This window comes from Zalophus californianus, chromosome 2, assembly GCF_009762305.2.
Source record: "Zalophus californianus isolate mZalCal1 chromosome 2, mZalCal1.pri.v2, whole genome shotgun sequence".
Taxonomy (NCBI): Eukaryota; Metazoa; Chordata; class Mammalia; order Carnivora; family Otariidae; genus Zalophus; species Zalophus californianus.
In genome coordinates, this window is record NC_045596.1 from 67,155,554 (window position 1) to 67,175,440 (window position 19,887).

The 19,887-nt window shown below is 45.1% G+C and overlaps 1 protein-coding gene across 2 annotated transcripts in view; it reads right to left on the bottom strand.

Annotated features, from left to right (window-relative positions):
- The window catches only part of HPSE (heparanase), a 35,532-nt gene extending 16,100 nt beyond the window's left edge, over nt 1–19,432 (bottom strand). For both annotated transcript variants that reach the window (XM_027600596.2, XM_027600594.2), the window contains exons 1-3: nt 19,099–19,432; nt 5,982–6,127; nt 4,109–4,234 (exon numbers count right to left, since the gene is read on the bottom strand). In XM_027600596.2, the coding sequence (XP_027456397.1) occupies nt 4,109–4,234; nt 5,982–6,127; nt 19,099–19,316 (490 nt within the window). In that variant the 5' untranslated portion in view covers nt 19,317–19,432. The remainder of the gene's footprint in view (nt 1–4,108; nt 4,235–5,981; nt 6,128–19,098) is intronic.
- Nucleotides 19,433–19,887: the final 455 nt, after the last annotated feature.

A 19,887-nucleotide genomic window follows, 5' to 3' on the forward strand; every position in this document is an offset into this window, starting at 1 on the left:
ATAAATTTAAAATTAAAACAATTGGGGCTCCTGGGTGGCTCAGTCGTTAAGCGTCTGCCTTCGGCTCAGGTCACGGTCCCAGGGTCCTGGGATCGAGCCCCGCATCGGGCTCCCTGCTCCACGGGAAGCCTGCTTCTCCCTCTCCCACTCCCCCTGCTTGTATTCCCTCTCCCGCTGTCTCTCTCTCTGTCAAATAAATAAACAAAATCTTAAAAAAAAATCAAAACAATTTAAAAAATGACTGAGTCACTTAAGTGCCATCAAGGTTTGGGAAATTTTGAACTCAACTTCTCTAACCATCAGCTAGTCCAGAATTACTTCTTGAGAGTAGCGACAATGTCAGTTTGAATATCATCTTCAAGTCAGGTATCGAATGCATAATGTCTGTAATTTTCATGTATATTTAGAGTGGTTGAATAGAAATTCACTCTTGAACTTTCCTAGTTTAAAAAATTCTAAGTGAATTACTGGGTGAGCATAGCAGAGAAACCCTCAATTTAATATTGCCGGTAAAGGCTGAGGGGCAGGAACGCCTCTCGGGAGTTGTTTGGGGTGTTTTAGATATTTGCTGTGTCACGCACGGCCACAGAGCTGCCGCCTATCATCAGGGAGTTACGGACAACAGGGGTGGAAAAGCTCTCCAGTCCTGTTGCCCAGCATTCCACTGGATCCTGAGCCACAGTTTGGGATGGCACAGAGCCTTGGGGATTGTTGAGTTCTCCCCAAACCTCCACCGTCATTTTTCCATGAGGAAACTGACACCCAAGGAAATGAAGTGCTTTGCCCAATATGGCATAGCTATTTGGTGGCTGTGCCATTACTAGAGACTGTTGTAAAGGGGTGACTCGACTGTCTTAGTCACAGCTCCACGTTAGACATTCATATTGCAAAATCACACTGTAGAAAGTTTCCTGGATCAGAAATCCTAAGACCTGAGCTCCAGGAGCCAGTCTCCCACTTACAGACTGTATGATTGAGGTGATCGCTTTACCTGGCATGAGGCTCAGCTATGGATCCAGAATCCTGGAATTAGCACCATCTTGTGCCTACTCACAAAACTGAGGTTGAAATGACATATGTGAAAACCCTTTGTAAACCATAAAAAGCCTTTATAGATATTAAGCACTGCCACCACCTTGTCCCTCAATGGCATTTTCAAAAAAAATCTAGAATGCTTGCATTTCAGAGTATTTATTCAACTCATACTTGATTCTTTGTCTGTTTCATTTTTCCAAAGGCACTTGGAATTTATATAGCTTAAAATTCTATTACATGCTTCCTACAACATAATAGTAACATCTCCTAGAATAAGGGCTGTATATTACTGAGTTAGAATCTACTCTTAGAGAAAAAAAACAACCACCCAGTCAGCCTACTCTGTCCTCAAAATAAGAACAATAAGAAAATTCACAGCTAAGGGGCGCCTGGGTGGCTCAGTCAGTTAAGCGTCTGCTTTCGGTTCAGGTCATGATCTCAGGGTCCTGGGATCAAGTACCGCATCAGGCCCTTGCTCAGTGGGGACCCTGCTTCTCCCTCTGCCTGTCACTCCCCCAGCTTGTGCTTGCTCTTTCCCTCTCTCTGACAAATAAATAAAATTAAAAAGAAAACAAAAGAAAGGGGCGCCTGGGTGGCTCAGTCGGTTAAGCGTCCTCCTTCGGCTCGGGTCATGGTCCCGGGGTCCTGGGATCGAGCCCCGCATCGGGCTCCCTGCTCCGCGGGGAGCCTGCCTCTCCCTCTCCTACTCCCCCTGCTTGTGCTCCCTCTCTCGCTGTGTCTCTCTCTGTCAAATAAAGAAATAAAATCTTTAAAAAGAAAGAAAGAAAGAAAAAACTCACAGCTAAATTTCCATTTCCCAAACATTACCCTTATTCTACGAGAGGGTGGAAAGATCCCCGGAGCAGGATAATCTAAATGACACACTAGCATTGGCATTCTTTCTCTGGCCTTATGCCATGTCTGTTTACATAAGGGTGTCCATTTCCAGTGTGGGACTGGGTGATGGAGGGGGAGGACTCAGGTGATGAGGAAGAGAGGCAGAGAAGACGGAGAGCAAAGAATTAGCTCATTAAGTAGAACTATTTGAATAAGGAAGTTCTTTTTGCAGTCACACCCAGAATTACATCTGTAACATTGCTTCCTCTTGCTGCCTAAACAGGCTTACAGTTTGTAGTCTCGTGACAAATGTTTTGTCATCTTCTACTTAAGTGAAACCCACCATCCAATGGGTCCTGTAACTGGAAAACTTGCCTGTATCTTCTAGGACACCCGTTTTAATGGTGTAGGCCACTGACGAATTAGTCAGTGCCATGATAGACACATTAAAGGACAATGACTGTCCTTGCCACCATAGACTTTTGCTATCTCTTCCCTTGGACAATGCCAGCCCAAGTTCCTCAGGCATCACCAACCTCAGCCGTCAGTGCAGAACAATGTGTGGAAACACCTGTCGGCTTCTGAGATACTTCCTACCATAATGAGTTGGTGCCCAGACGAAACTCAGTGCATTCTTATCTATATGTTTCTAAGACATGTATGTTAAAACAAAGAATTTCAAACCAGGAGTCAAATGTTTCCAGATGCAAATAAACTATCCGTATTTGTTAAATATTTTAGCCAGTGGGGTGGCTGCAGTTATAATGACCTAGTTACCTAGTGAAGGAACTTTCTTCTGGTGTAGGAACTATGAAGGTCCTAGTCCCAGAGGCAGGGAAAGATGGTGGAAACCTACCACCTTGATTCCAGAAAGATTGTGTGAGGTAGGAAACTGGTATAAACTGGTATAATGTTTAACATGATGCAAAATAAAGTAGAAATCAATAGATTACCTAATACCACGGAGTCTTCTCTTAGCAGACCTATATCATATTGATTTATTATAGGTGAGACCTTACTGCTATGGGTCTCTTGTACTCTTGTCATTCCCTTCGTGGGATTGAGATGGCCCTGTGTTATGTCAAATTCCATTCAACCATAGATCATTTTATTAAAGTGTCAGAGTTGTTCTCCTACCCCCTTTAAAATGCAATAAATAATTTAGAGGACTGCCTTATCTATTAACATGTAAACTATTTTCTGATTTCTTATGTGCCACATCTTTTCTGTACCTTAGAAATAAAAAAATAGAAAAATAAAAATCCACTGGATACACTGACATCCAGATAATATCCAGCAAAATCTTTCAAAGATAAATGATCTTCTTCCAGTAATGTTCTCTTAGAAATGCCGAGTGACCCAAATTAACTACAAGATAATTTATTTTTCAAAAATCAAAAGACAGTTGTAGAGTATCTGAGCAGGTTATTCCCTTAACTGCGATCTGGGGCAACATCATCCCTTAGTTGGGTCTAAAACATCAACTTTCAGATAAAAATATTTTTCATAGTTAAATAAGGGTGGCTTGTTTCAGTTGTTTTAAAGCCCTGCATGACAACATCTTCCCATTTTGAAGACTGCATAACTGTTTCAGTGAATGGAAATAAATTCCTGGTTCGTCGAGCTAGTTCTAGGTCTGCAAAGCCACAGAGGAAAGAAAAAGAGAGAGCTGCTTGATGGCCAACACTGTCTGGCATGACTCAGGCTTCCACTGCCTAATGGTACACCAACTCATAATTTAGGGGTTGCTTCTGGGAGGAGAGATGGAATGGATGATGAGGTGTGAATGGTTTTCACATCTTGCTCTTTTTTTTCCCCTAAAGATTTATTTTTACTTTTAAGTAATCTGTACACCTAGCATGGGGCTCGAACCCTCAACCCCGAGATCAAGAGTCGTAGGCTCTACTGACTGAACAAGTCAAGCGCCCCCATTATTTACTCTTCATACTTTTGTACTTCACTTTTACACAAGGAATGTATCTGTGTCTTCCTTGACTTCCTAGTTCTTCAGAGCAGTAAAGGTCATTATTAGCTCATGAGTGATTTCTAGATTTCACTTCATGGCTAGTAGGCAAAGTCAGGTGAAGAAATGAGAAAAAACCCCAGAAGTTTTGGGTTCAAGATTTCCCATTAACTCTTAACACAACTGCTATAGGGCTTACGTGGTTCAAGCCCAAGTTCAAGCTATCCATGTATTTAGGGGCTGGGACACCTGCAGGTACCTTTCATCTCTTACTTGAGTAAGTGCTGTTCTTGAACTTTTTCTGATACTGTTCTCTGAGCAGCAATTTTTCCTGGAAGGGCCATTCCAACTGTAACCTCTTCTCTACATCGGAAGGGATGGATCCAGATTTGCAAATATCTGCAAATGGAAGAAATAATTTAGAGGATCTATTTTCACAGTGGTAAGGTTGAAATCCCGTACATTTATTTCATTACTTATTTATGTGACTAAAGCAGGATAATTACATTTCTGGTATGAGATCAGAGAGAGAGATATTCTGTTACACACGTCAAATTTGCTGGCTAACCAATCACCACACAAAAAAACCACCAAAGGGCAGGTTTCCTAAGAAACACTGGACATACTCTGGATACAGATACACTGGACGTGACTTCAGGTTATTTAACAATTCAGAAGGCTCCTCAGAAACTTAAAATTGCTAGAGAACCCCACCTAAGAAAACAGTTCAATTCTCTTAAGATTCACTTTCAAAATACACAGAAATTTGTTTCGCTGGACTCTTATCTGTTTTGGGTTGATTTCCTCTTGCCATAATGGTGGGACAGGAAATGTTGACTTTTTTTTTTCCTTCAAATATGATATCCTCGAAGCTTCTGAGACCACAACATGGGCAATTGGAAAAGTCAACCACTATGCTGTCAGGCAGACCGGACTTCTTTATCACAAGGGCAGCAGAGTTGTTGGGCGCTGGCTGCCAGGGCGTGCTGACCTGCCAACAACTTCCTTTCTGGGAAGCTACACATTCTGGCTTTCTGGCAGCCAGTCCCTCATCCATCGCTGTGCTCAAAAAGGATGTTTCAGAGGCACTTGACATCTCCCATCCCCCACCACATATACACACAGGATGAGGAAAACTGACGAGCAAAGGAGAGTTTCCGGTCTGAACTTAAGAGACCTTTCAAACACACGTGACTGACGGGAATGGTCAAGTCTAAGCATAAATGATTCCAATATGTCACTTTAAGAGAATTCTCCTGCTTTTTTTCATTTTTTTCTAATTACTCTTCTATCAGTTTTGGCCCAATTACTGATTAACTGTTCTGGACACTGCCTACCTAAAGAAAATAGAAGGAAAATATGTAATATATGAAATAATGAAATATTATTCACTAATATATGCATGATGCACACATTATTATAATTCAACTATATATACACTATATTTTTCATAATCGTTACAATAATGATTTAACTTCCATTTGATGTCTGTATAGTACTTATGGAAGACATAGGGCAAATCCTCGCTGCTCCCTAAGGCAGGTTTCTCAGGGGGAGCCAACAGACTTCCAAATATCAGAATCACCTGAGGAGCTTGCTAAACTTGTAATCTAAGGTTGGAACACAGAATCCAAATATTCAAACTCACCCCAGGGGACTACGGGTAGTCAATAAAGTTTGACAGTCACTGCCCAATAAATCAAATCTTAAAATCCAGTCTAAGAAGCAGAGCGTATCTCCACACCCTTTTGTTATACCTTCCATTCACATTCTATTTTCAGAATAAATGGGTTGCAATCCATTGCTTGTATCTTCGGCTGTAAATACTCTTTTCAGTTTGACACATTTCTGCCCACATGCTCCCACTAAGCAGCTGTGTCCTTCAGCTACAATCATTGTTCTATTTACAGCACAATTAACTCTCAGTTATGCCCAGCACAATTTTTTGTGTGAGGTCTCACATTCCTGAAAACATCGGGAGGAGGAAACCTGCCCCCTACTTCCTCCTTTTGTGAGAAATGCCTCCATCAGGCAGTCGGGAGCCCTCGATTTCTTACTGTCAGATGGCAGCCGGAACACTTCTCTGAGAATGCTCAAGACTGACTCAAATGAATTAAAACATATTGTGAATCTTTAAAAAGTTCACCCTGGTTGACTTGAGACTGCCAGTAACTCCTCTCTTCAAAGGTCGGTTCTTTTTGGGGATCGAAAATGAGAAAGTCCGTCTTGGTGCCACCAAATCGCAGGTATGCCGGAGACAAACCTCTAGCCAAAGTGCGAAGCTTTGGAGAACTGTTAGAAGACAAGCAAGAAATTAAAAGTATGTTTTCCAGGACACTCCAGTCTAACATGTTTACTCTTGAGGTGGACCTATTTCTTAATATGTAGCTGTATGGGGCTTGGAGGGAGAAGTCCTATTGCTATAACGGGGAAGTCTTCTCAGTCGGAATCTTTCTAAGTGCAAGGTTGCACATCTAGGCGCCTGCAGGCAACTTGGAGCTCTGACTCTGGCAAGAACTTATATTTTAATTTGACAAGTAGGATAGTGTTCAGTACTTTCAAAAGACTCATAACCTTTTATGACTGATGGAGGAAAAGAGGTTAAGAGAGTGGGCACTATAGGAAAGATGACTTTATGTTTCTTGGAAAAATAGATTGTCTTCAAAAATGTATGTTCTCAGGGCCCCTGGGTGGCTCAGTAGGTTAAGCATCGGACTCTTGATTTTGACTTGGGTCATGATCTCGGGGTCTTGGGACGGTCCCACATCAGGCTCCACGCTCATCGGGTAGTCTGCTGCTTGGGATTCTCTCCCTCTGCCCCCCACACTTGCACTCATGTTCTCTCTAAAATAAATAAATCTTGGGGCGCCTGGGTGGCTCAGTCAGTTAAACGTCTGCCTTTGGCCCAGGTCATGATCCCAGGGTCCTAGGATGGAGCCCTGCATCGTCCGGGCTCCCTGCTCAGCAGAGAGTCTACTTCTCCCTCTCCTCCCTCCTCGTGCTCTCTCTCTCTCTCTCAAATAAATAATCTAAAAAAATTATAAACTAGATCTTTTTTAAAAATGTAAAAAAGAAGTTTAGGTTCTCAGATAAGTTCATAAATGAGTTAGGATTCTTCCTCTTCTCCCTAACTCTGGCTTTCAAGGAAAACCATCCTTCTAAATTTAAGTCAAATGATTTAGAATTAGATAAGATTCTAATTCCTATCATCAACAACTCTAATTTGAGCAATTCTAAATGCATATCTCATCAAGTCAAAAATGCTGCTGGTAGGTGCCTCTTATGTGCTCAGAATGGCACCAAATGCTCCAGAATGGAATCAGAATGCTTTACAATCCCTTCCCTCAGAAAGATGAAGATGTCATGACTATCTAAATGAACAAAACAAAGATACCAGAAGACGCAGGTAACGGGGACGCCTGCCATACATTTCTGAAGTCTCATACATGTGATCCTGGCCACACTACTCTCTGAACTCTCTTAAAACGCATAAAACCAATGCCGTCTAGCTCTTTGGAATGGTCCAATTAATTAGCTTCCATGTGGGTTCTTTCAAATTGGAGAATCATTCCAGGAGGACTAATTGGCAATATGTCTTAACGTCTGAGGAATTAGAGACCTGACCTAAAATTTAAAATTTTTAAAGCTAAAATTTCAGGATACTGCAGAACTATACATACTGCTATGTAAAATGTTCCAAAGATGACTTTATTTATGCTTAGGAAAGAGAACTTAAAAGATGGAAATAGACCAAAGGATAGGTCTCCTGCCTTAAAAACTCCAGCAATTCCTCCTCACCATTCTTTTGTTTGTTTGTAACTTGAGAGCTTTTTACTGTACTACCTAGGCATTTTTGCCTTCATGATCCTCTTCCTCCATTAAAAATATATATATATATTTAAATGTATATTTCATGATGATATTTCCATAAAGACAAACATGTGAATATTATATATTAAAACATTTTCTTTGACCTAAAAGTTTATTTTCTTTGGATCTTACAAGAAGTTAGAAGATTTTCATGGGCCCCTAAGTGCGGAAACACAGCACAAAGTGAGGCTTCAGAAATGTTATCGGCCTGGAATTCAACGTTAACTGAAACACCGGGCAGCACCACAGAACGCCAGGAAGGACGGCCCGTGCTGCGAAATCCTCACAGCCGCTTGAAAATAAAGGGAGATGATAACTTGGACTAAGTAAGGATTCAGAAGAAAGCCCTTTCCACTTTGCTACAAACCCAAACAAAAAAAAGCAGTAGGGAGGGCAAGAGAGCGCTGTTGTTTGATGGGCACAGAGTTTCCTTTTGGGAAGATGAGAAAGTTCCAAGATGGGTAGTGGTGATGGTTGCAGTGGGAGTACACTTAATGCCACTGAACTACACACTTAAAACGGTTAAATGGTAAGTTTTATGTTTGGTATCTTTTACCACAATTAAAAGAAGCTGCAGACATAGTGAGATTTCAATAATGAAAATAATATCTATACAAGGCGATAACAGGGGTCATTACTATGTACTGAGATGGATGGTAGACTCTCTTCTGTATTTTATAAGTGTTCCATAATAAGCATATGACATTTTAATTTATACAAGGTGGTTTTATTTTTTAAGGATAAGCGAAGAAACCAAAATTTAGGAAGGGAGACATAGCCATCCGTTAATCAATAAAAATTCATGGCAGGCCCACTTTGCCAGGCATTATGCTAGTTGCAGGGGATACAATAGGAAAAAAGACAGACAGAGCTGCTGTTCTCATATAATTTACAATCTGCATGTATATATATATATATATATATATATACACACACATATATATTTAAGGATTTATTATGTATTTATTTGAGGGAGAGAAAGACAGCTTGCATAAGCAGGGGAGGGGTAGAAGGAGAGAGAATCCCAAGCAGACTCCCTGCTCGGCACGGGGCCTGGACTGGGGAGGGAGGGGTGTTTGATCCCATGACCCTGAGATCATGACCTGAGCTGAAATCAAGAGTTGGACACTTAACCGACGGAGCCACCCAGGTGCCCCAAGTGCATACATATGTATTTAAACAGGTATATAGGCAATTCCAAAACAGGGCTATGAGAACACACAATGGGTATCCTAACCCAAACTCTGGGCCGGGGGGTAGGGTGTGGTTAGAGGTTTTGGGGGGAAATAGCTTCACTGTTTGACATTCAAAAGGATTAAATCTTATCCAGGTCAAAGATACTGAGGTGGGATTGAAGGAAGCGTTCTAGGTGTAGGGAAATGTCCGCAAAGGCAGAGGTAGGAGAGAATATGGCACAAATGAAGAGCTAACAGATGTGGTTAGAGCCTACAGATTAGGGGCAGGGAGAGGATGGACTATAGAGGCTAAAAGGGCCGCACCATGGAGGGACTGTGAGCCACCGTGTCCTGGAATCCAGCTTTATATGAGGGCCATTTAGAGCTATGGAAGGATTTAGAGCAGTGAAAAGGCCTCACCCGACTTCTATTTTAGAAAAGAATCTCAGGCTGCAGTGTAAATAACTGAACAGAAGGACCAAGACTGTGGTCACATTAACATAAACAGGAAGTGATAGGCTGAGATAGGGTAACAGCCCTGGGGATGGAGAGAGGTGGGTAAATTCAAGACACCTGTGGAGGTAGAAATACTGGATTTCATGTTTAATTGGATATTCCAAAAGAGTCAAGGATTACCCCCTGGGAAGCATCTTGGAAGATGGTAATATTTGCTGAGATGAAGAATAGGTGATGGACTGGAGATGGGGATGAGGGCAGGGGGAGAGGCTTGGTTTTGTAGAATTGGAAATGTTAAAGCAACACCAAAAAACATATTTCCGTCTGGCCCTTGGCCATGTGTAATGGACAAGCTGAGGGACACATCAAGGTGAGAGGCAGAATGGAGAGTCCTCGGTCTAAACGTCAGTGACTGGTAACCCCCAGCCCACAGGTGCAGGTACACGGCCTCACAACTAATAAAAGGATCTTCCTCAGAGTCATTTCAGGCTGGCTCTGTTCCCCTGCCTTTGGTCAGGCACTGAGTCCAGCCCTTGGCATTTTAACTGCGTTTGATGATAGAGGAAGCTCATTTAGATTTTTTGTGTAGCTGGTACCAGAGACTGGTGCTCTCTGAGAAACAGAAGGAAAACTAGCACCATGTAGAAGGAGCTCAAGAGACCTCAAGATACATATATCTGCCTGGGTCAGATGCCTGAGTCCCAGAGCCTACCTCCCAGAGATAGTGACTATACCACCTCAGGTCACTCTCAATCATATTACCTTGCTTTGATTTTCTTCAAATCCTTCACCATTCTCTGAAATTAGCTTCCTTATTATTTGCTTGGTTTACTATCTATCTCCCCTCCATGCCATGTAAGCTCCCATCTGTCTGGCTCATCAGAATCTCCTCAGCACCTAGACAAGTGCCTGGCACACAGCTGGTGCTCAATAAATATCTGTTAAGCGAGTGAACAAGTGAGTCCACCCTGACGAAAGGGCAAGTGGGGCCAAAGATTGTTTTCTGAACGCGATTAAAACCCAATGCTATGGCTCCTGCCAAGTAAAGGAAATCACGCGTTTCAAAAGTATTGGTAGTAAAGATCGTTTTATTTGTCTCCTTTGCCAGGGAATATTTTCTTGTTTTGAGAATACAATATTGATGCCCTCTGACAAAAACCAGATTTTAAACAGCTGCAAAACATGTCATAAAAATAAAACTGATCAAAGGTATTCTATTTCTATCATATACGGGGGAGGGGAAAAAAAAGGTGGTGGTTGGGGGGGATTTACCACCACCACAGTGATATGGAAATAAACCAAAAAGCCCCACGTCAAAGCAGCTGCAGATATTTCACTTCCGGAGCAGTTTGTGAGGGGAAAGCAAAGTCTGCAGGTATTTTTATTTTACCTTCCGTGTAAAAATAAGCTGCCTATCTCTGACACCAAATCGGAGGTGTGTGGGAGCCAGCTTGTACCGGCTCCCATCAGCTGTGAGAGCCAGTTGTTATATTTTGAGAACAAGTTGTTAAACCGTTGGCAGTTTGAAATCAGCCACGGTGGGAATATTTATACCACAGAAATCAAAAAGAAAAAAAAAAAACACAAAAACCAACAACCCATAAATCACATAGGGCGTGAATTAAAGCCACGGAAGCCGGTGAGACCACTCAGGAGATTATGTGAAAAGAAGAGATTATGTGAAAAGAAGGCCCAAGTCAGAAGTCTGAGGAACATCAAACATTAAGACAAGCTAGAGAAAGAGGAGAAGAAGTGTTAAAGAGGTGGGGGAACCCGCAGAAACGGAAGCAACATAGACCTGAAGGGATGAGAAGGTTTCATTGTCAACCTTGCCAAAAGCTTCCAAGAGACTCCAGAATCGAAGTACCACGGACCAGTGCCTTAAACATGGAAATTTACTCTCTTCTAGGTGTGGAGGCTAGAAATCTGAAATCAAGGCGTCTGGCAAGGCCGTGCTCCCTCTGCAGTGACCGGGGAAGGATCCGTTCCAGGTTCCCTCCCAGCTTCTGGTGGTTCCCTGCAGCCCAGGAACCACCGCTGCAACTCCAGTCTCCACACAGCCTTCTCCCTGTGTGTATATCTGTCCCCACATTTCCTCTTTCTGTAAGGACATCAGTCAGAATGGATTAGGGCCCCCTCCATGCCACTACAACTAGCTCTTTTGTTGTTTTTTTTTTAAGATTTTATGTATTTATTTGACAGAGAGAGATACAGTGAGAGAGGGAACACAAGCAGGAGGAGTGGGAGAGGGAGAAGCAGGCTCCCCATGGAGCAGGGAGCCTGATGCGGGGCTCGATCCCAGGACCCTGGCATCATGACCTGAGCCGAAGGCAGATGCTTAATGACTGAGCCACCCAGGCACCCCTCACTACAACTAGTTGTTAACTAATTGTATCTGCAATGGCACTATTTCCAAATAAGCTCACACACTCAGGTATAGGGGTTACGACTTCAGTGTATGAATTGTGGGGGCAATACCCAGGAATTCAACCCATGATGGACACCAAATAAGATACAAACACAAGGTGTTCATTGGATTTTGCAATAAAAGGTCACTGGTGATGTTGGAGAGATGGATTTTATGACACAATGATAGGGACATCGTGAGGGTGGATCAAGGAAGGAGTGGGCAGTAAGGAAGGCCGCCGAGGGGGGGGGGGCACACGTGCAGAACAGCGTTTGAGACGGGAAAGACCTGAGGATGTTCCCATGCTGTGAGGAAGGACCCAGTCAAAAGGGAGGTTAAAGACAATGGAGACAAGAGATGACTGACAGAGCAAAGTCCTCGGGGAGGCAGCAGGAGACAGAGGAGAGAGGCACTGGCCTGAGGAGAGCGAAAGGAAGAAAGCTAGACGTGGCCATGGGATGTGTGCAGGTTTGGTGGCTAGAAGAAAAGGAAGTTCTTGTCCAGTGACTTCATTTTCTTTGGGAAGAGAAACATGGTCATAGGCTCAGAGTGGTGAGGTGGAGGTAGGATCAGAACTTTAAGGAAGTGGAAGATGAGAAAGGCAGGGAGATGAAGAGGTAAGGGGTGGCACTAGGGCCAAGTAAGTCTGGAGGCCAAGAATGTATAGTGCAACCCATGTGCCTGGGCCCTTCCTCTGCACCCCAAGAGCTCACAGCCCACTATTCAGGGCAGCCACTGAGACGGGAGGTAGAGGCAAATACATAAAAGTGGCTTATTAATACACACTACAATTCATAATCAGGTAATAGTTCTCATTCCCAGACTTTATGACCACCTTATAGATTCCAAAGATGGAAACTACAACTGGACTGAGCTAGGTTTGGGTTTAACAGGAAGAACAACAGGGCAGGAGTTTGGGGGATGTTATCACAAGAACGACTCGTGTGGTAAACCAAGAAGCCCAAGTGAGCTGTGGAAGAAGCAGAGACAGGAAAAGGCTGTTCAGTGGAGGGACCTAACAGATGGTTGTGGCGGATCCACAGAGTGGAAGTTTAAGGGAGTAAGGAGTGTAGTCCAAGAACGGGAGACTTTCACTTAAGATTTCAGATGTCAAAAGGTTCTTAGTGATGAAAAGAGTCAAGGTGTGTCCATGGCATTAGGTGGCTGGAATGGGGTGAAGCCGTGTGTGCTAGTAAGCTCGCTCCCTAAAAACAAGTACCCTGTTTTTTCACATTTGCCAATGTCCATGGTGCAAACACCCACGGGGGCTGATTTCAAGATGGCGGTGTTGATGTCAGTGAATGCGGGGCTGGGAAGAGATGCACACAGTTCAAAAGATGGTACAAGCCAGTTCCAATTGAACACCGAGGGAAGAGGATTATAAAGTGTGGATGTGAAGAAATTGAGAGACAGTTTATTCAAGAGGACCTGAAGTCATCTAGGATGATGGTGGGACATGGGAGTGGAGAGAAAACTGTGAGAGCAACACCAATCTTTATTTTTTTATTTTTTAAGATTTTATTTATTTGTCAGAGAGAGGGAGAGAGGGAGAGCACAAGCAGGGGGAGCGGCAGGCAGAGGGAGAAACAGGCTCCTGGCTGAGCAAGGAGCCCAATGCGAGACTAGATCCCAGGACCCACGGACCATGACCTGAGCCGAAGGCAGATGCTTAACCAACTGAGCCAGCCAGGCGTCCCTAACACCAATCTTTAATCAATAAGGAGAAGTAAGAGCAAAGCACAGTGCGGTGATGGGGAGCATAGGATGAGGGCCAGACATGGAGACAGTGAACCTTATACTGGAGTCATGACAGTCATCTCTAGCATGAGTTGGGTTCGTGCAAACTCAGTGTTTTAGACACTTTGCATACATTATTTCACTCAATCCCAAAACAACCCAGTGAGGTAGGTTATTATCCTCTTTTTACAGACAAGGAACCTGAACAAAAGGAGGCTATTGCCCAAGGTAACAAGCCAGCAGGGATTTGAACTACATTCACAGTGGGGGGGCCATCACTTAGAGGCTGTGTTGGCGAATGGGAAAAGGGCTGCGGTATTGTAGAAAGTACAGCTTCTACTACAAAGGGCTCCCTCAGGGACGCAGCATGTCCACTTCTGCACTTGGGTCTTCAGAGAAGAGCCAAGTTTTAGGGAGCGCGGGCCATGCAAAGGGCTCCAGGGAGCACTGTGAAAGGTTTGGGAGGGAAGGGAACGAGGAGCACTTAATCAGGGAGACAGTGCTTCTCAGGGGTCAAAGTATGTGAGTCTGTGGCTTGTAATTGTTCTCAGTTCTCTGTTTCTCTGGCTGTGGTCATTCTCTCAGCAATAGGCACATAGAGGGCTTGAGGTTATTTCCAATATCGGTTTTCAAAAACGTGCACTTGACATTGATTAGAAGTGATTTTCCGAATATGAAAAGCAATTTTGTTCATGACGATGCAGGGATCTGATTATGGAAAGTCATTATTAATAACTATTTATCGAATTGGTGAAAAGGAATGAACGTTGCTGAAAAAAAATAAGCAAACCCTTAAGAAAAGTAAGCATGGGTTACCGGGGTGGCTCAGTCAGTTAAACGTCTGCCTTCGGCTCAGGTCATGATCCCGGGATCCTGGGATCGAGCCCTGCATTGGGCTCCCTGCTCAGAAGGAAGCCTGCTTCTCCCTCTGCCTCTGCCGCTCCCCCTGCTTGTGTGCTCTCTCTCTCAAATAAATAAATAAAATCTTAAAAAAAGGAAAGACAAGAAAAGAGAAAAGAAAAGAAAGCACAACTGCAGAATTACTGCTGTTGCTGCTTAGTACCAGCTTGTCTGCTCTGGAGTACTTAGGGTCTCCAGCACTGACTCTGCACTCTACTTTTTTTTACCCTGTATTAGAGAACCCTGCTGTGTGTGTGTCTTTTTTTTTTGGGGGGGTTGGTTTTTTTTTTTTAAGATTTTATTTATTTATTTGAGAGAAAGCGCGCGTGCACACGAGCACGACGATGGGGGGGGATGCGGGGGTGGGGAGAGGCAGAGGGAGAAGCAGACTCCCCGTTGAGCAGGGAGCCTGACGTGGGGCTCAATCCCAGGACTCTGGGATCATGACCTGAGCCCAAGGCAGCTGCTTAACCGACTGAGACACCCAGGCGCCCCTTTGTGTATGTGTTTTGTTTGAAGTGTGCACCTCACTGCAGAGAAGGTAACCACTAGCCACATGTGGCTAGGACTTGAAATGTGGCTAGACTGAATTGGGATGGGCTATGAGTATAAAATATACACCAGATTTTGAAGACCTGGTTTGAAAAAGAATGTAAAATATCTCATTAATATTTTTATATTGATTACATGTTGAAATGATAATACTTTGGATATTTTGTGTTAAATGAAATATATTATTAAAATCAACTTCACCTGTTTCTTTTACTTTTTTTTTTGAGAGAGAGAGAGAGAGAGAGAGAGAGAGCATGAGCAGGGGGTGGGGGCAAGAGGGAGAGGGAAAGAGAATCTTAAGCAGGATCCATGCCCAGTGCGGAGCCAGAGGCAGCTCCACGGCACAACCCTGAGATGATGACCTGAGCCCAAATCAAGAGTCGCATGCTTATGAGACGCCTGGGTGGCTCAGTCGTTAAGCGTCTGCCTTCGGCTCAGGTCGTGATCCCAGGGTCCTGGGGTTGAGCCCAGCATTGGACTCTCTGCTCCGCGGGAAGCCTGCTTCTCCCTCTCCCACTCCCCCTGCTTGTGTTCCCTCTCTTGCTGTGTCTCTCTCTGTCAAATAAATAAATAAAACCTTAAAAAAAAAAAGAGTCGGGATGCTTAACTGATTGAGCCATCCAGGCACCCCCCCTTTACCATTTTTTAACATGGCTACTAGGAAATTTTAAATGGCATATGTAGCTGGCACATGAAGCTCACATTATATTCCTATTGAGCAGTGCTGATCTCGACCCCCTCCCCCCATCTTTGAGGGTCAGTGCCTCTTCAGAGCTCTGCACATAGTCAGGCACAGGAAATTTTTGATTGGGTTGTTGATTAGTTATCTCTGGGAAGAAGACAAACTGAAAAGATGCTCGTTTCCAATTCTAGAATGTTCTATCACTGGCATTTAAGTTCTGTGTACTCTACGTTCTCTAACTGCAAATGTGAAAAAAAGAGAAACCACATCTCTTTGCCATCATGGGAAACCAGAACCGTGCCACCTGATTAAATGTGCTCAGGCCTCTGTTGAAGCTCCGAGGTCTGGGCCCTGATTCTCTCACTCTCGGGTCAGTCCTTCTTTTCATTACATCAGTCTTCTCAATTTGTTTCTGGGCATTCTTTTTCCTCTATACCCTACCCTACTGCCTTTAAAAGATATAAACTGCCTTTAAGAAACAAAACAGATGAACATAGGGGAAGGGAAGGAAAAATAACATGAGTTGAAAATAAGGAAGCACATCATAAGAGACACTGAACTCTAGGAAACAAACTGAGGGTTGCTGGAGGGGAGGTGCATGGAGGGATGGGGTAACTGGGTGATGGGCAGTAAGGAGGGCACATGGTGTAATGAGCATTGGGTGTTGTATGCAACTGATGAATCACTGAATCCTACCCCTGAAACTAATAATACACTGTATGTTAACTAAATTGAATTTAAATAAAGAATCTATATCTATATACTGCTTACTTTATTTTTGTGCATTCTTGTACCTGCAATTAGTATCTGGGCTCATACTCTGCTCCTTCATGAACAGCTGGTTGACTAGGGGTCATTTACTGAGTCTCCCTAAACCTCACTCTTCATTTTTTAAAATTTTTAAAATTTTTTTATTTTTTTTTAAAGATTTTATTTATTTGTCAGAGAGAGAGAGAGCACAAGCAGGGGAGTGGCAGACAGAGGGAGAGGCAGGATCCCCGATGCGGGACTCGATCCCAGGACCCCAGGATCCCCAGATCATGACCTGAGCCGAAGGCAGACGCTTAACCGACTGAGCCACCCAGGCGTCCCTCTTCATTTTTTTTTTAAATGGAGATAATAATAGTCCTGCCCTCATAGTCTTGTAGTAAGGGCTAAATGGATCAAAACCTAGGAGATGCTAGGAAGAGGACCCAACATGCCAAAGGCTCAGATAGCACCAGCTATTGCTATTACCCTCTCCTTGTTCCTTCAGCTTTCATCTGCTCAGCTCTTGCCATCTTTGCCTGAGCATCTTCACTTTTGAGGAACTGGAAGAGAACAACACCCATCTCACAGGTATTAAGCTTAGTGTTGCCATCTGAGATGGGCAGATCCCCTGGGGCACTGTGCTAACTGTCCTTGGGAGGTGGACTCTCAGACCCTAAATCAGAAGCCAGGTCTTAGCAGACAGCGAGAGGAAGCTCCTGCCTATTCGAGCATCAGTCTTGTAGGTCACAGCCGGGAATAGCTACAAGTGCTTGCAGAAGCCCCTGGGGAGCAGGCGTTGAAGAGAGCCTTTGCCAAGGGAGTGGACTGGAGTGGTCAGGAGCCAGCCCAGGAGAGAAGCCCGTATGAAGAGGGATACACTGAGTTCTGTAAACCAAAGAAACACTTTTATCTATTGCACAAGCTCTTTTGGTTTCATTATCCTCCCGCCTTTAACCAAAAGGTGGGGGCCAGCGGGGAAGAAAGAGATACGGGAGATGAAGAGACAGAGTATCACCCCTGTGAATTGCAGGCCCGAAGTTCTGTGTGTGGCAGCAGTCAACTGGTTAGCTCCACCACAGGGTGGTCAGGCCTGGATCCCCAAGGTCGTGCTGTAGGTTTTGTCTTTTGGATCTGTTTCTCCAGGAAGAATCCCCAGATGCCTTCCCTGGGGAAGGGCGGGGCACATGGTAGCCTCAGCGTCAGAAAAGGCCTGATGTGCTCACATTTCAGTAAGTGGTTCAGTTAGTGCCTCCGTTTTCAGCAGGGCACCTCACACCGTCTCTCCCCACCCCCCATGCCCCTACCCCACCTCCCAAGCTAGGCCCGGGGTCTTCAGATACTGAGCCCATAGTTCAGAGTTTCTCCAGAGTCATCTTTCCGTCTCTCCCAACCACCTGCTGTGTGATATCGGCTCCCTAGCCCCAACAGGGAGGGCAAAAAGTGGGGCTTCCTCTGCACCCGGCAGTTCTTCCTCCCCTGCGGAAGGGAAAGATGGAGGCTAGCTATGATCAAAAGAGACACACGGGGAACTGGTGGACGGTTAGCAAATAGTCATCATTTTCCAGGAAAAAGCAGTGAGCTTAAATTTTGAACACTCTGTGTCAAACACTTGCTTCCTACTTATTTATTATCTCATGAAATCCTCATAACAATCCTACAAACTGTTTAGAAGTTCTATGCTACAGGTGAAGGAATGGAGGCTTGGAGTTGCCAAGCCTCCTAATAACAACCAAACCCCCATCTTTGGCAGAGCTGGGAATCAAGCCAGGGTGGTCTGACTGCCAGTCTCTTCACCATTAGGCTACCTGCTTTTCTTTACAGAATAAATGACCAAAATTAGCAATGGCAGCTGACAGCGTGGGCATAGGCAGGAAAGCATGTAGGTGTCTGGGAATGAGGAGATTCCCAGCTGTTTGGACTGGCTGAGGTGTGGCCATCTCTGGAGGTTCTCATGACCTAGATAAGTGGCCTAGATGACCTAGGACTGTCCCTGCAGCTCCCTGTCCTGGGATCAGCCTGCACTCATGGGGCAACAGCCAGTGAACAAGCACCAGCTTGTGTCTCTCAGGCAAGAAAAAAAATTACGGCTGATTTTGCAGCCTTGTGTTGGAAAAATATCTTTTTATTCAGGCTCTGTAAGTCACTGCAATGGTCTCCTAAGTCTCATTTATTTAATATTTAGATTAAAAAAATAGTCTAATGCTGGAAATCTCTACCTTGTGCTTAACTTTGCTGTTAACCTAAAACTGCTCTTTAAAAGTTTATTTTAAAATATATAAAATTATATTTTATACACACACACTTATTTTCCTTTGAGATCTTTTCTAACTTTTTTTTTTTTTTAACTTTCTTAACAGAGTTTAAGAGAGGGAAGTCTGGTCCACGATCTTAACTGTCCTACACTGTGCTGCAAATTCAAGGGCTCATAGCCCTCCAGGCACACTTGCCTGGGTCCCCTCCTCCAGGCATGTTTCTGGGGTAGGTGGGAAATTTCTTTTCCAAATTTCCCCGTAATACCTGTCCTTTAGTTGGCGCTCAGGCCACACTTGCTGAATGAATGAAGGCGGGAAAGAGCGGTTTGGGGGCGGCTGCCTCGGGAGAGGGAGGGAGGAGAGGAGGGAGGGCAGGAAAGAGTCAGAGACCGAGAGACGGAGAGAGATAAAGGTTCCCCCCGCCCCCCCCGGGCGTGGATGTCAGGAAGGCAGGACACAGGGACAGGCCGGCCGGCGCTTACCCCAGGAAGGTGAGGAACCGCGGGTCGGTGGCCAGGTTGGCGTCGATGGTGAAGGACAGGAACGCGGGACTCACCAGGTGCACCGGCCGCTCGGTGGAGAAGCGCAGCTCCACGGCGTCCTCGGCCTGCGCGGGTCCCGCCCAGGCGCCTGGGGAGAAGGGACCGAGCGGCCCCAGGAGCAGCAGCAGCGGCAGCCCCGGCTTCCAGAGTAGCGGCATCGCGGGCTCACCTGGCCGGCCCACCCGCCAGCCGACTCGCAGCGGGAGCCGAGACGTCGCTCACTTCCTGCCGCCCCGCCACAGCGCCCTTTTCTCTCTCGCTCCTCACCCCTCCCACTGCGCCCTGCATCCCTCCCACTCCTGCCCTGCATCCCTCCCACTGCTCCCTCTCTCGCCGCCCCGCCACCCCCGCTCGCTCCCACTTCCCTGCACTCCTTCCCCTCGGGGCCGGTCACGCCCACTTACGGGATCACCCACACCCACTCGGAGGGTGCGGACCTGGCCAGGAGCCAAGTGCCCAGGAGCCCTGGAGAGGGAGCGCCCGCGGACCGGCCCTGGGCATCCCGACCCCGGAGCACAAGGTCCTTGCGCACTGTTCCCACTTCAGACCTCATCTGGGTGGTGCCGGGTCTTCTGACCCTCAACTAAAACCTCCAGCTGGGCGTTCATCGCTCCCCGCCTCATCTGGCTTATAAACACTTGCTTGTCTCTTGATTAACCGTGTGTCCTCTGACCAGAGAGATGTTTCCCAGACGTCCTACTTTTACCTGAGAAGTCGGACCTGGGCGTT